The sequence below is a fragment of the Somniosus microcephalus genome, chromosome 6, assembly GCF_052327205.1.
Source record: "Somniosus microcephalus isolate GS21.2 chromosome 6, FLI_Smic_1.0, whole genome shotgun sequence".
Lineage (NCBI taxonomy): Eukaryota > Metazoa > Chordata > Chondrichthyes > Squaliformes > Somniosidae > Somniosus > Somniosus microcephalus.
The window spans coordinates 117094893-117109942 of record NC_140992.1 but is presented as its reverse complement, the minus strand read 5'-3'; the positions used below and the strand labels follow the sequence as shown (position 1 = coordinate 117109942).

Genomic DNA, 15050 nt, shown 5'->3' with positions numbered 1-15050 from the left:
TGCTGAAATGTATATGATGATTAGTCAACTGTATAGCAGGGAAAGGGCTGGCCTCACAATTCGGAGGTTACTGTTCAAGTAATGACCACTGCCTTGGGTTTGACCTCAAGGTCACCACGCTTACTAAGTCCAAAACTGAAAAGGAAGCAGGAAAGGGGTGGGGTGGGTGGGGTGGGGTGGAGCAGAATCTGGGAAAGGTGGGATGTGGCAAGGTGTTCTAATGTTGCCTTGCTCCTGTTGTGTATGTACCTTTAAGGGAATAACTGGTCTTAGACTGCAGTACCGGCAGTGACCACCCCTGTATAAAAGACCCTAGCCGGCTTCTGTAGTTTCAGTTTCAAGCTGCCTCTTGTTCAGTAAAGTACCTGTTAAACTGTTCTCCCGAAGTCCGTGTATTATTGAGGCGCGGACATTACAGTGGCGACGAGTAAGTTCGAACTCACCTGCAGTGTGGCATCATCTCACGGGGATCTCGCCTGAAAGGAAGGTCCTGGAAGGTCGTAGTCTGAGCAACGAGCGTCGACCGAGGGCAACCGCCCAAAGAATCCATCGGTGTTTGGAGAATTGCGGGAGAGACTGTGGTTCCAGCGAATCGTGCTGGTAGCAGGTAGCGCGCTGACCCTTCCGGACTGCGGCGGGCTCAAGCTCGATTGAGCGGCTCTACAAATCGGGCCGCGCAGCATCGCCGGGAAAAGAAAACAAGAGAGAGAGGGTGGAGCGCACAGGGCGCGGTCGGTGCTCGAGAACAGGACAGCGGAGAGAAACTAAACGGGGGGGAGAAGGAAAGCGAGACGCGCCGAAGCTGCGGGTCGCCGCCATTACCCCGTAGAATGCTAGGAGCAGCGTGGCAGTAAGGGGAAGAAGCAAAAGCGCGGGAGGCACCATTTTATCCCGTTGGGGAAGAAGCAAAAGCGCGGGAGGCGCCATTTTATTCCATTGGGGAAGAAGCAAAAGCGCGGGAGGCGCCATTTTAAATCGCCCAAGATGCTGAAAAGTGGCAGTATCACTGCTTTCGACAACGAGGTAGAAGACTGGACCATGTATGTGGAAAGAATTGAAGTGTACTGCAAGGCAAATGAGGTGGCTGATGGAAAGAGGGCGTCGGTATTATTAAATCTGATGGGTGCGAGTACGTATGGCCTATTGCGGAATTTAATTACCCCAGCTAAACCAATGGAGAAAAGTTTTGAGGAGATTGTTCATATCTTACAGGAACATCTAAGCCCTACACCACTGCTGATAGCAGAAAGATTCAAGTTCCATAAAAGAAACCAGCACAAAGATGAGAGCAATGCTGACTATCTTACTGAACTACGCAAGTTATCGAAGTACTGCCAGTTCGGAGCAGGACTGGCAGACACCTTACGGGATAAGTTTGTCTGCGGGCTCCAGAGTGAAGGAACCCAGAAACGACTACTTTCAAAAAAGGACCTGACGCTAGAACAGGCTTTCAGCGTGGCAGTATCCTATGAAGCAGCAGCAGGGGAACTGCGGAAATACAACAGAAACCACAAGAATACAGCGCTAACGAAATGGCGTATGGAGCCGAAAAGTGCTATCGCTGTGGCAGAACAACCCATGAGCAGAAGGACTGCTGGTTTAAAGACAAAATATGCAGGCAATGCGGGAAAATGGGACATATAGCAAGAGTCTGCAGGTCGGGAAAGAAGACCAACACGACAAGAACTACTAAGGAACAGTACAGGAAAGTAAAGAAACTGACAGATAGTAGTTCAGAAGATCAGGAGAGTGATAAGGACTCCGGGAGCAGGCGACTAAGTTGTTTAAAGTTACACAACGTGATCGCAAAGGAAGATCACCGAACCATTTGGACTTGGGACTCTAAAAGGAATAAAGGCAACCATAAAGATTGAGGATAACGCAACCCCAAAATTTTTCAAGGCCAGACCGGTGCCATACGCGATACGCCCAGCTGTGGAAGCTGAACTGGAGAGTCTGGAGCGTTCGGGGGTGCTGTCTAAGGTGGACTGGAGCGAGTGGGCCACACCCATCGTTCCTGTAATGAAGAAAGCATTGAGCAGCACGCCTGGGGAGCCAAGGAAGGTTCGCATCTGTGGGGACTTCAAAGTGACTGTGAACCCAGTCCTGCACACAGTACAGTATCCGCTTCCGCGGATAGAAGATATTTTCGCCTCACTATCTGGAGTGAAACGTTTTACAAAGATTGACCTGGCTCAAGCGTATCTACAAATGGAGGTGGAAGAAGCATCTAGGAAATACCTCACGATAAACACTCACAAAGACCTTTACCAGTACAATCGACTGGTATTTGGGGTAGCATCAGCCCCGGCTATGTGGCAGAGGGCAATGGAACAAGTCCTGCAAGGGATCCCGGGGACCCAGTGTTATTTGGACAACATCCTGGTTACGGGCGAAAATGACAATGAACACCTTGCCAACCTGGAACAGGTGCTCACGAGATTGCAGGAATATGGGCTACGAGCCAACCGTCCCAAATGCGAGTTCTTCAGGAGACAAATCTCGTATTGTGGCCACATGATTGATGAGGAAGGGTTGCATAAGTCGCCGGACAAGATTGAGGCTGTAGTCAAGGCTCCAGCACCAGAAAATGTGTCGCAACTGAGGTCGTTCCTCGGGTTGGTGAACTACTACCATAAGTTCTTGCCGAATTTATCTACAATTCTGCACCCACTGAATGCCCTGCTTCAAACTGGAGTAACATGGAAATGGAGTGATGAGTGTAAGCGTGCCTTTCAGGAATGTAAATGCCAAATCACTTCAAAAGAAGTATTGGCCCACTACAACCCAACACTACCGATTCGGTTGGCATGTGATGCGTCACCTTACGGCATTGGAGCGGTGCTGTCACACAAATTCCGTGACGGTTCAGGGAGGCCAATAGCCTTTGCATCGCGCTTGCTAACCTCAGCCGAGCGTAACTACGCCCAGATTGACAGGGAGGCCCTCAGCCTGGTGTGGGGGGTGAAGAAGTTCAATCACTATCTGCACGGGCAGAAATTCACCCTACTGACTGATCATCAACCCCTGGTCTCAATTTTTAACCCAAAGAAGGGCGTTCCGGTGATGACGGCGCAACGGCTGCAAAGATGGTCACTTTTTCTAGGGGCACATCAGTATGACATAGAGTACAAAGGTACGAAACAACATGGAAACGCTGATGGGCTGTCACGCCTACCGTTGCCTACAGCGGAAGAAGCACCTGCAGTGGACCCGGTGGAGATATTCCATGCGACCATAGTCGAATGTTTGCCTGTTACAAACGCAAGTATTGAGAAGGAAACCCGAAATGACGCGACACTCTCTCGGGTCTATGATTTTACGGTGAAGGGATGGCCAGCATATGGCGACTCACTGTTGCCAGCATTCTCGCCAAGGAGGGAGCAGCTGTCAGTGTTCTGGGGAACCTTGATGTGTGGATCCCGAGTGGTAATTCCACCCAAGTTGAGAGATAGAGTACTCAATGAGCTTCACGAGGGTCATCTGGGAGGGGTAAAAATGAAGAGCTTAGCCAGGGCGTTTGTGTGGTGGCCGGGAATCGATAAAGAAATCGAGGATATGACCAAGAGATGCACAGGATGCCAGAAAGTCCAAAACGCTCCACCACAGGCCCTGCTACATCCATGGAAGTGGCCCTCATCTCCATGGCAACGGGTACACGTTGATTTCGCTGGTCCATTTATGGACTCAATGTTTCTAATCGCTGTGGACGCCCATTCGAAATGGCCAGAGGTCATTAAAATGTCCTCCACCACCACGGAGAAAACTATTGCAGTCCTAAGGACCATCTTCGCCAGGAATGGGTTGCCAGAACAGATCTGTTCCGACAATGCCCCACAGTTTGTGTCTGAGGATTTCCAGAGGTTCCTGAAGAATAATGGGGTGAAACATTACACATCTGCCCCATATCATCCAGCCACAAATGGATTGGCTGAGAGGTTTGTTCAGACCTTTAAAAAGGCCATAAAGGCAATGTATAATGACGACATACCACTGCAACACAAGGTGGATAACTTCCTGTTTGCTTATCGGAATGCGACACATGCAGTAACCAACCAAACTCCAGCCGTACTGTTTTTCAACCGGAGACTAAGATGTCGCTTGGATTTGCTCAAACCAAACATAAGACGAGATGTTGAGGATAAGCAGTTCCAGCACATAAATGAGAAGCCAACCAGGAGCTTCAAAAAAGGACAACCAGTCTTGGCCCGCGACTACCGAACAGAAAAATGGCAGCTAGGCACGATATGCACACAGCAGGGACCACTAATGTACACAGTGGACGTTGGAGAGAGCATCGTGAGACGCCATGCTGACCAGATTCTAGAGTCACAGGAACAAGCCAAACCTGTACCACAAGCATGTGCACCTGGTAATGAGCCCGAAGTACAGATTGCGTCTACCTCAGAAGCAGGGGTATTGGAAGCTGACGAATCAACCAATGACAATGAGCCAGAATTGACTCCACCGCCAGAACAGGATACTCGAGAAAGGCGCTATCCAGTCCGGATCAGGAAGCCTCCTCAAAGACTGAACTTATAAATGACTATTTCAGTTGATGTATATATTACTGAGAAAATTGTAATTGTAATTAGTTATTATTTAGTTGTTAAATGAATGTTATGTACTGTTTATCTAAAAGGGGAGGAATTGTTGTGTATGTACCTTTAAGGGAATAACTGGTCTTAGACTGCAGTACCGGCAGTGACCACCCCTGTATAAAAGGCCCTAGCCGGCTTCTGTAGTTTCAGTTTCAAGCTGCCTCTTGTTCAGTAAAGTACCTGTTAAACTGTTCTCCCGAAGTCCGTGTATTATTGAGGCGCAGACATTACAGCTCCTAGTTGAAAACCTCAACAATAACATCTCCACATTGTGTGACACAGAAGTAAGTGAGGAAATAAAATGGGAGCCTATCCTAAAACTAGGCTCTTAGGGGGAAAATTCAGTTGTTTGCGCCTCCCGTTAGCGCCTTAAGAGGGCGCTAATGGGGCGCAAAGCAATTAGTGCCCGGGCGCGGCGATGTTTGCGCCGCTCGTGAAATTAACTAGACATTTTGCGGCGGCGCTAAACACTACCGCCACGATCTCCTGCGCCGGCAGATCGTGACGTCAGTCGAGTGCGCAACGCCCTGGTAGCGCCCCGGACCGGATATTGAGTGGCGCCCCCTGCCTTACCGCCTGCTGCTAGCATCGACAGGTTGAGGGAAGCGTTTTGCAGTCAGGAAGGGACGGGGGGAGCGCTATTTAAATGCGACCGCTTCCTGCCTTTTTTCGTTGGTGACATTTTTGCACCACGCATTCTGAGAGAGAGACTTCTGAACAGATTCAACGCTGTGTGAAGGAGTTTTGGGTACTGAGCAGCACTTTGCAGGTTCATTTTGATTTGCCCTTCCTTGTATCGATTTAGAAGAGACTGTGGGGGCTGCACTCTGAGCTCTTTCCCTGGGTCTCTCCGTTGTTCTTTCCAGCAGATTTGATGTACAGGTCTCTCCAGACCGAGATTCAAGGCTGTAATGAGCAGGATGTGGATGGAGAGCAAAATCAACCCTCCCCTTTAAGATAAAAACAGAAAATGCTGGAGAAACTCAGCAGGTCAAGCAGCATCTGTGAAGAGAGAAACCGAGTTAACGTTTCAGGTCGATGACCTTTCGTCAGAACTCCCTATTAAGAACTGGCTGGCGCCAGTGTGTCTGTGTTCCATTGCTGACTGACATCACATGAGCTTCGCCAGCACTCTGAGGTAGCGCCTTGCTCCTCAGCCTTTGCGCCTTAAGACAGATGTGAAGCGCCTGATTTAGCGCTCCAATCACCTCCAGGGGTGATAAAAGCCAAGTTTGCCGTTGGAGGCGATAATTAGCGCCAGGCGCTAAACTTTGCGCACGGCCGATAATGGCGCCCCAAACAGGGCGATACTGAATTTGTCCCCCTTAGTGTCTAGTTTACACTGTAGACACTTTCAGACAGCGGACTCACTGTCTGGCTCCAAAGAGCACGTGCAGGACCATGGATCCAGCTGTGGTGAACTTTGTCAACTCTCCTGTGAGCGACAGGGGTGCTCTTTGTAATAGTTGCTCAAGGAACAGAATGTCGTTGCTCACATCACGCCTGCTGTGGCTGGTAACCGATTGAAACTGATGGTGACAGCAGAGCTAGACGCCCTTTGAAATTTGGTCTACCCAGCCACTTAGATTGATGGATGCTAAGTCACCATATCGAAGCCTTATTGTAAAAGAGGCCCAGGGCTGTCCATCATTGGAGTCTGCAGCACCTAGAACAGTGTTTGTTACTTCTCGGGCTGAGGACGAGGATTCTTTCTTGGGAACATAGAAGGATGAAGGATTGAGTTATTGATGGTCCTTTTTTATGCACACCGATGATGGGGATCATGGAACTAGTTGGATGTTGGTTGTGATGGATCCAACCAAAGGCCTGAAGAGAGCTATCTACTGGCATTAGATTTTTCCCGGTCATCAGGAATTTCTTTGAGGAAACATTAAAGAAATCGGGCTTGTTCTCTTCAGAAAGGGACAGATTATGATGTGAGTTTTTAAGATGTAACTGATCCGGGCAAAGTGTTCAAATCCAAGCGAACACAGGTTATAAATGAGGAAGTTCAGAATAACAGAGGAAGTCACGGGGGACTTTTTCACCCAAAGGGTAATCAAGTTTTTGAATAAATTACCAGGTGTGGTGTATGTAACCTGTTCCACCTTAAGAGAACTTAAGCCTGTTCCACCTTAAGAGATGTACTACTTTCTCTGGCTGCTGTATACGTAATACCGGTGGTGACCACCGGTATATAAGTACTGTGTAGTGATATTGTATTTAGTATAGTCCTGACCTCCAACTAGTAAAGACCTGTTGAACTTTATTCTTGTAGTCTGTGTCAGTAATTAATCTTAATACAACTGGAACACACAGAGTTAACAGTGGCGACGAGTCCGATTCTTACCCTGCGGCAGTTTATATCCACGGCGGCTTCGTCCACAGAACGGGCGTCGAAGAGAGGCATCCACCCTCATCACCCTGCTGGAAGACACGTCGCACGGCAGGCATCGAGAACCCGGATTGCAGAAGACATCCTGAACTCGAAGCCTCCATCAGCGGCAGTCAGCTATCTTCTTTCTACCTCGGTGGGGGGGGTAAGCCGGTCAGTGACGCGAGCAGAAAGTCGGCCGCGTTGGCTGTACAGACGGGGGGGAGGAAGACGGAGGAATAAGGGCGGTGAGATCAATCGCGACCGGAGATAGGGGCCGGGCCGCATTCGGGCTGAAAGGCGCAGCGCGGGGACATCGATCGCGGCTGGTGATAAGGGCCGGGCCGCTTTCGGGCCAAAAAGGCGCAGCGTCTGAGGCGACTGAAGGCGCGAGAGCCGCGGTGAAGGCGAACGCAGCCAGTGCTAATAACCGGGCTGCAAGAAGGGCTGCGAGGCGCGACATCGGGGAAGCGCGAATGCCCGAGGGAGCCGCGGTGAAGCGGAGACAGCGTCGGGGGAGTTACTAACCGCTGGGGAAGGGGAGCAGCAGCGGCACGCCAAACGCCATTGCAGCCAGTGGGTGAAGACCGCCAAGCGCGGGAAAACTGCCATTTTGTAGGCGGAGGACGAAGACAAGAGCGGGAAGCCGCCATCTTGGGATAAAATAAATTGCAACGATGCCTAAACATGGGAACATTGATACCTTTGATGGCGACATCGAAGATTGGGCCATGTATGTAGAACGCATACAAAATTATTGTAAAGCAAATAAAATCCCAGATGCAGAGAAAGCACTAACTTTATTGAACTTAATGGGTGCAAAGACATACGGGCAATTGAAACACCTTTTATCACCAGATGAACCGGCGGATAAGGCGTTCGAGGAGATTGTTACTGTCCTGAAAAATCATCTAAACCCCACGCCGCTGATGCTAGCGGAACGATTTAAATTTTACAGCAGAAGGCAGCTGAAGGATGAAAGCAATGCTGAATATTTAATGGAATTGCGTAAGCTAGCAAAGGACTGTCAGTTTGGAACGGGACTGACAGACGCGCTAAAAGATAAATTTGTGTGTGGATTATTAAAAGAAGATACACAAAAGCGACTGCTCGAGGAGAATGAGCTGACGCTTGAGAAAGCGGTCACTATGGCAGCAGCACACGAAGCCGCAGCAAGAGGCACGGCAGTAATGCAGCTACGGTCACCGGAACACAGTACAAATAAATTGGGTTTGAGTACTGTAAAATGTTATCGTTGTGGAAAGACAACACACGATCAGAACCAGTGTTGGTTTAAAAACCAAGAATGCAGAACGTGTGGCAGGCTTGGCCACATAGCTAAAGTATGCCGGTCAGGAAAGAAGACCAGCAACAAAAAGTCACCGCAAGGAAAATACATAAAGGTGCACAAGGTGACAAAGACCAGTTCGAACGAACAGAAGTCAGATTCAGACGCTAGCAGTAATGAACTGGGTAGCTTAAGAGTACACAACGTTGGTAAGGATGCAGATCTCCAGACAATTTGGGTCACTCTTCAGATAGCAGGAGTCCAAGTAAAGATGGAATTGGACACTGGATCGGCATTGACGGTCATGAATAAGAAAGATTACAAAAGGTTATTCCAACATATTCCCCTACAGGATACGGAGATTATATTGAAAACATACACGGGGCAAAGAGTGTACCCCATCGGAAAGATAGAGGTAAAAGTGGTCCACAAGGGCGAAGAAAGCCAAGTAATGGACTTATATGTGCTACCTGAAGGAGGTCCACCACTACTGGGACGGGAGTGGATTAGGAAAATGAATATGGACTGGCACTCCTTAAAAGCACTAACGGTAGATTCCGGGGAAACAGATGTCAAACCTAAACGATTGTCCAAAATATTGGATGATGCTAAAGAGGTGTTCCAGCAAGGACTGGGAACACTGAAAGGAATTACGGCAAACATCAAGATTGATGAACATGCACAACCAAAATTTTTCAAAGCCAGACCGGTACCCTATGCAATACGACCTACTGTAGAAGCAGAACTGGAAGCGCTAGAACGTTCAGGTGTACTGTCTAAGGTAGATTGGAGTGAGTGGGCTACGCCCATTGTTCCTGTTATGAAACGTCCTTCGAGCAACAAGCCAGGAGAACCAGGGAAGGTTCGCATCTGTGGAGATTTCAAGATCACCGTTAATCCGGTGCTTCACACGGTGCAGTATCCGCTTCCGCGGATTGAGGATATTTTTGCTTCGTTGTCTGGCGGGAAACACTTCACCAAGATAGACCTGGCGCAGGCGTACTTGCAGATGGAGGTTGAAGAAGAGTCACGCCAGTACCTCACGATCAACACGCATAGAGGTTTGTACCTGTATAATAGGCTGGTTTTTGGAGTGGCATCGGCTCCGGCAATTTGGCAGAGGGCCATGGAGCAGGTATTACAGGGAATTCCAGGCACACAATGTTACCTGGATGATATTCTGATTACAGGTGATGGTGATGAAGAACACCTCGCAAACTTGGAACTGGTGCTCAACAGACTGAAAGAGTATGGACTTAGAGTTAATCGGCAGAAATGTGAGTTCTTTCAGAAGCGGATCTCGTACTGTGGTCATGTCATTGACCGGGAGGGGCTTCATAAGTCTCCTGACAAGATAGAGGCAGTTGTAAAGGCTCCCGCTCCGGATAATGTCTCTCAGTTGAGGTCGTTTCTGGGATTGATTAACTATTACCATAAGTTTCTACCGAATCTATCCACGGTACTGCACCCGCTGAACGCTCTTTTACAGAAGGGGGTACCATGGGAATGGAGCGAAAACTGTAAGAAGGCATTTCGCAAAAGCAAAGAATTGATCACCTCAGAGGAAGTGTTGGCTCACTTCAACCCGACACTGCCTATTCGGTTGGCTTGTGATGCTTCTCCATATGGTATTGGGGCAGTACTCTCACACAAGTTGCCAAATGGCACGGAAAAGCCAGTCGCGTTTGCATCCAGATCATTGACCTCCGCTGAGCGCAACTATGCGCAGATCGATAGGGAGGCTCTCAGCCTTGTATGGGGAGTGAAGAAGTTTAATCATTACCTGCAGGGCCAAAAATTCACACTTCTGACAGACCATCAGCCGTTGGTATCCATTTTTAACCCTAAGAAGGGTGTTTCGGTGATGACAGCACAGCGACTCCAGAGATGGTCCCTTTTCCTAGGGGCACATCAATATCAAATAGAATTCAAAGGTACAAAGCAGCATGGCAATGCTGATGGGCTGTCGCGCCTGCCACTACCTGAAGCAGAAGAGACGACGAAAGTTGACCCTGTTGAGTTATTTCATTCGACCATCATCGAGTGTTTACCAGTCACCAATGCAAGTATTGAAAGAGAAACCAGGAATGACCCGACACTGTCCCGAGTTTACGAGGTGACAGTGAAGGGATGGCCAACACATGGTGATCCTCTGTTACCGGCATTCTCGGCAAGGCGAGACCAGCTGTCCGTCTGCCATGGTACTTTGATGTACGGGACAAGAGTGATTATTCCTCCCAAGTTACGGGAAAGAGTTCTAAAGGAACTGCATGAAGGTCATCTGGGGGGAGTTAAGATGAAAAGTCTTGCTAGGGCTTATGTATGGTGGCCAGGCATTGACCAACAGATAGAGGAGTTGACAAAAAGCTGCGCTGGGTGCCAAAAAGTGCAAAATGCACCTCCGATCGCACCGCTACACCCATGGGAATGGCCTTCAGCCCCATGGCAACGCATACATATTGACTTTGCTGGTCCATTCATGGACTCCATGTTCCTAATTGCGGTGGACGCACATTCCAAATGGCCAGAAGTGATCAAGATGAATACCACTACTTCAGAAAAGACAATTGCGGTGTTAAGAACAATATTCGCAAGGAACGGATTGCCAGAACAGATATGTTCGGACAACGGACCACAGTTCGTGTCGGAAGAATTCCAAAAATTCTTAAAGAAGAATGGGGTGAAACATTATACCTCTGCCCCATATCATCCGGCGACAAACGGGTTGGCCGAGAGATTTGTCCAAACATTCAAAAAGGCAATAAAGGCCATGAACGATGATCAGATTCCGTTACAACACAAGGTGGACAATTTCCTAATGGCATATCGAAACGCCGCTCATGCAGTGACTAACCAAAGTCCTGCCATGATGTTTTATAACAGGAGGTTGCGGTCCAGGTTGGACTTGTTAAAACCAAATGTGCGGAGGGAAGTGGAAAACAAACAGTTCCGGCATATTAATAACAAGTCCACTCGAAGTTTCGACGTAGGACAACCAGTGTTGGCAAGGGGCTATGGAAATGAAAAATGGCAGTCCGGAACAATTCGGGCCAGACAAGGACCTCTGATGTACACAGTAGATATTGGTAACAATGTGATAAGGCGTCATGCGGATCAACTGGTAGAATCAAGAGCAAGGGTCGAACCCATGGTTGCGACAGAGACAACTGTGGAAGACGTTAATGAACCTGAAGCATCTACCTCGGCAGGGACTGTACCTGATGATGACGTCCAATACATAGGAAACCAACAAGAAGAGTCACCTCAGCAACAAGAATCAGAGACCACTGAAAGGCGTTATCCAAACCGAATCAGAAGGCCTCCTGAGAGACTGAACCTTTGAACTGTTTATACCTGAATTATATATGTATATATGTTATGATGTTATGTTAAATGGGGATATGACTGTTAAGCTGAAAAGGGAGGATTGTGGTGTATGTAACCTGTTCCACCTTAAGAGAACTTAAGCCTGTTCCACCTTAAGAGATGTACTACTTTCTCTGGCTGCTGTATACGTAATACCGGTGGTGACCACCGGTATATAAGTACTGTGTAGTGATATTGTATTTAGTATAGTCCTGACCTCCAACTAGTAAAGACCTGTTGAACTTTATTCTTGTAGTCTGTGTCAGTAATTAATCTTAATACAACTGGAACACACAGACTTAACACCAGGGAAAGACATTAAAGCAGACAGTAACAGTCAGGTAAGGGGTAATTAGCTGTGTTTCTGAAGAGAGAGAAGGGAGTTGATGAGAAGGAGGATAGGTGGCATCATTTCTGAAATTGGGACACTATTTTTGGGCCTGATGGTGTTTCCTGTTATTACAAATACTCATGTTTGGGAGACCAGTTGAGAGAGGGGGAGAGTTTACCTCCTGATTGAGAGAGCAGTCTATGAGGAAGTCACTGTCTGATCAGGAGAGCAGGTCCAGGAACAGCTCATCTTTCAATCACGGCCAAACCGACACGGTAATTTTTCCTCCCTCTTAGTATCTGATGTCCAGCCTCCCCGGTCACATGGTTGAAGCCCCCTAACACTGGATGGCACTAATTGGGAAAATGCCCTGTAGCTTCACTGAGATCCCTGGGGCGACAGTGTTGCTTTGTAAGGTGGTGTGTGTTTATATTGTGCTGTGTCCGACTCTTGGGTATGGGTTGAGTTTACTAAAGACCCCTTTTTACTCTTGTTTTTATTCGACAGTAACCGAGTGACCGGTGTGTACGAGCTGAGCCTGTGCCGGGTGGCAGATGCTGTAAGCCCAGGTAGGAGCTGTACTTTCTGATTGGGAAAGGGGAGAACCAATCTGTTTGCTGTTTAACTGGTTAAACTCACTGAAATGTGGTTTTTATTTGAGAAAGATGATCGGGCTTTGAGCGTCCTGGTACTGCAGTCTGCATGCCAGAGATGACCACGTGTGACAGGTCCTTCACAGGGCAGGGTGGGGGGCGGGGGGGCAGCATCAGACATGAGTGCAATGATACACTCTGACCACATGTTTCACCAACCGGGCAGGTTTTCCATAAGAACATAAGAAATAGGAGCAAGAGTAGGCCATATGGCCCTTCAAGCCTGCTCCGCCATTCAATAAGCTCATGGCTGATCTTTGACCTCAACTCCACTTTTCTGCCCGATGCCCATATCCCTTGATTCCCCTAGAGTCCAAAAATCTATCTATCTCAGCCTTGAATATACTCAACAACTGAGCAGTCACAGCACTTTGGGGAAGAGAATTCCAAAGATTCACAACCCTCTGAGTGAAGAAATTCCTCCTCATCTCATTCTTAAATGGCCGACCCCTTATCCTGAGACTATGCCCCCTAGTTCTAGACTTTCCAGCCAGGAGAAACAGCCTCTCAGCATCTACCCTGTCAAACCCCTTCGGTCTGTCCGCTGCCACTGTTCCTGGGCACATATGCCAACCCAGTCGAGTAATGAAAGCCGACACAAGCCCGAAAATGTCGGCAGCTATGATTGTAGAGCAGGTGACACGTGAGGACAAAGCGTTCATTCTGAAAGTGCAGCGGCTCATGAGCAGGTCGTTATGTAAGCTGCAGCTATACCCAACATTTGATGGTGCTTATTGTAGGGGATAAATCCTGAAATAAATATCAATTTGCAGCAATGGTGAATTTAGAAATTACTGACAAGAAATGAGAGTTCTGAAGGTATGAGGTTTATTTTCTTGAGGGTTTTGATTTCTGACGCCTGGGTGTGAGCTTTAAAACGATTGGTGGGACTGATGCTTGCCACCAGGCTGCCGGCCCCTGACCCCGGACAACTTTCTGGCCCCAGGGCTATTTGCTTGCTGGGAGCAGGCTCCTGGGCCTAGGCCTCTGCCAGATTGCAGGGGCAGAGACTTGCTGAGGCAGCCTTTGGGGAGATGGCGTCAGGGGGGCGCTACCACTGGAGGAGGAATAAGGCAGCCACCCAAGCTGCCTAAGTTTTCCTTCCTGCGGCTGTGGCCTGTGCGCGGCTTGAGTCTGACAGCACTTACACAGGCCCTTCCGCGACTGGCCAGAGGCGGCCTCCACCAACATATTGAACAGTGGACGCCTGCGTTCAGCCTTCCAGTTGGGCGAGCGGCTGGAAACATGGTTGGAGGCTTGTGATTCCCTCACTTTCAGGTGATTTTCTTGGGCACGCTCGCATATTGATGGGTGCATTTAATACACCCGGGATTTCCCTTCTGGAAAAGGGAGGCAGGGTCACAGAGGAGCCTGTTATTAATGCTGCCGTTCAAGCAAACAATAGTTTACCCTGGAAGGGTTTAGACATATTTTTGAAATAAAAATTGCCGTATGGAATTTGCAGTGTAAGTTAACCCCTCTGTTAAAATCGAGGAAGGTGGACGGTCAAATTAATTTGCAATCTGTTCATCCACTATTATTGGCCACAGTCAGTTCCAGCCTATTTTGCTCTTTTACAACCTGTTGAAAAGGTTTATTTTCTTTTAGTAGAAATAAAACTCATTACACCCTTCAATCATTAAAAGAAAGTAAAGTTCACAAGAACATGGTTTCCAGATCTGGCCACGGGAAGCTGAGTTCTTGACTGATTGCCTCCAGTTTGGGGGTGAAAATCTAGTATTCTCTTTACTATCAATGTCACTCTTTATATTTCCCTGTGGATCTTGACTGTTACTCCACAGTAACAAAGGTGTCTTAACCATGTGTGTATAAACAGGCTGAAAGCAGCTAAGTTACAGAACATAGCTAGGTACTGACACTCACAGAAACAAGCCAACAGCCCACATCACACATCGAAGTAATACACTGGAGTAAAACCAGAAATATGGGAATCGCACTGAAATTTCTTTAAATTAAGTGAAGCTCATTGCCAATCCCTGGCAATTCCACCAGTGACAGGGATGGCCAATTAGGATCCTTCTGCTGCTGGGATCGGGGCTCACATGATGTTCTGGCCCTGGTCCACATGGACCTTCACTGGTCTCCATTTAATGAATCGGTTCCACCCGCATTTTGTGGCTTGACGTGGTGCTGAGACATTGTATCCACACAGGCATGCAGCGAAGGCGCCGGCGGGTCCTCGACACCTCCGTCGCCTATGTCCGCGGGGAGGAGAATCTGGCTGGCTGGCGGCCTCGGAGCGACAGCCTCATTCTGGACCACCAATGGGAACTGGAGAAACTCAGCCTGTTACAAGAGGTACAGTAATCCCCGTAATTGGGCAACGGGACCTCGGGTGATGGGACGGGATTGTGAACTTTATGTGGATTTTACCCAACGCTCTAGGAATGAGACGATATACCTTTCTCCCCTCCTC

At 48.4% G+C, this 15050-nt stretch overlaps 1 protein-coding gene across 10 annotated transcripts in view; it reads left to right on the top strand.

Annotated features, from left to right (window-relative positions):
* The window catches only part of kif1aa (kinesin family member 1Aa), a 599030-nt gene that overhangs the window by 543184 nt on the left and 40796 nt on the right, over nucleotides 1–15050 (top strand). For all 10 annotated transcript variants that reach the window (XM_085990737.1, XM_085990745.1, XM_085990743.1 and 7 more), the window contains 2 exons: nucleotides 12468–12529; nucleotides 14787–14932. In XM_085990737.1, the coding sequence (XP_085846863.1) occupies nucleotides 12468–12529; nucleotides 14787–14932 (208 nt within the window). The remainder of the gene's footprint in view (nucleotides 1–12467; nucleotides 12530–14786; nucleotides 14933–15050) is intronic.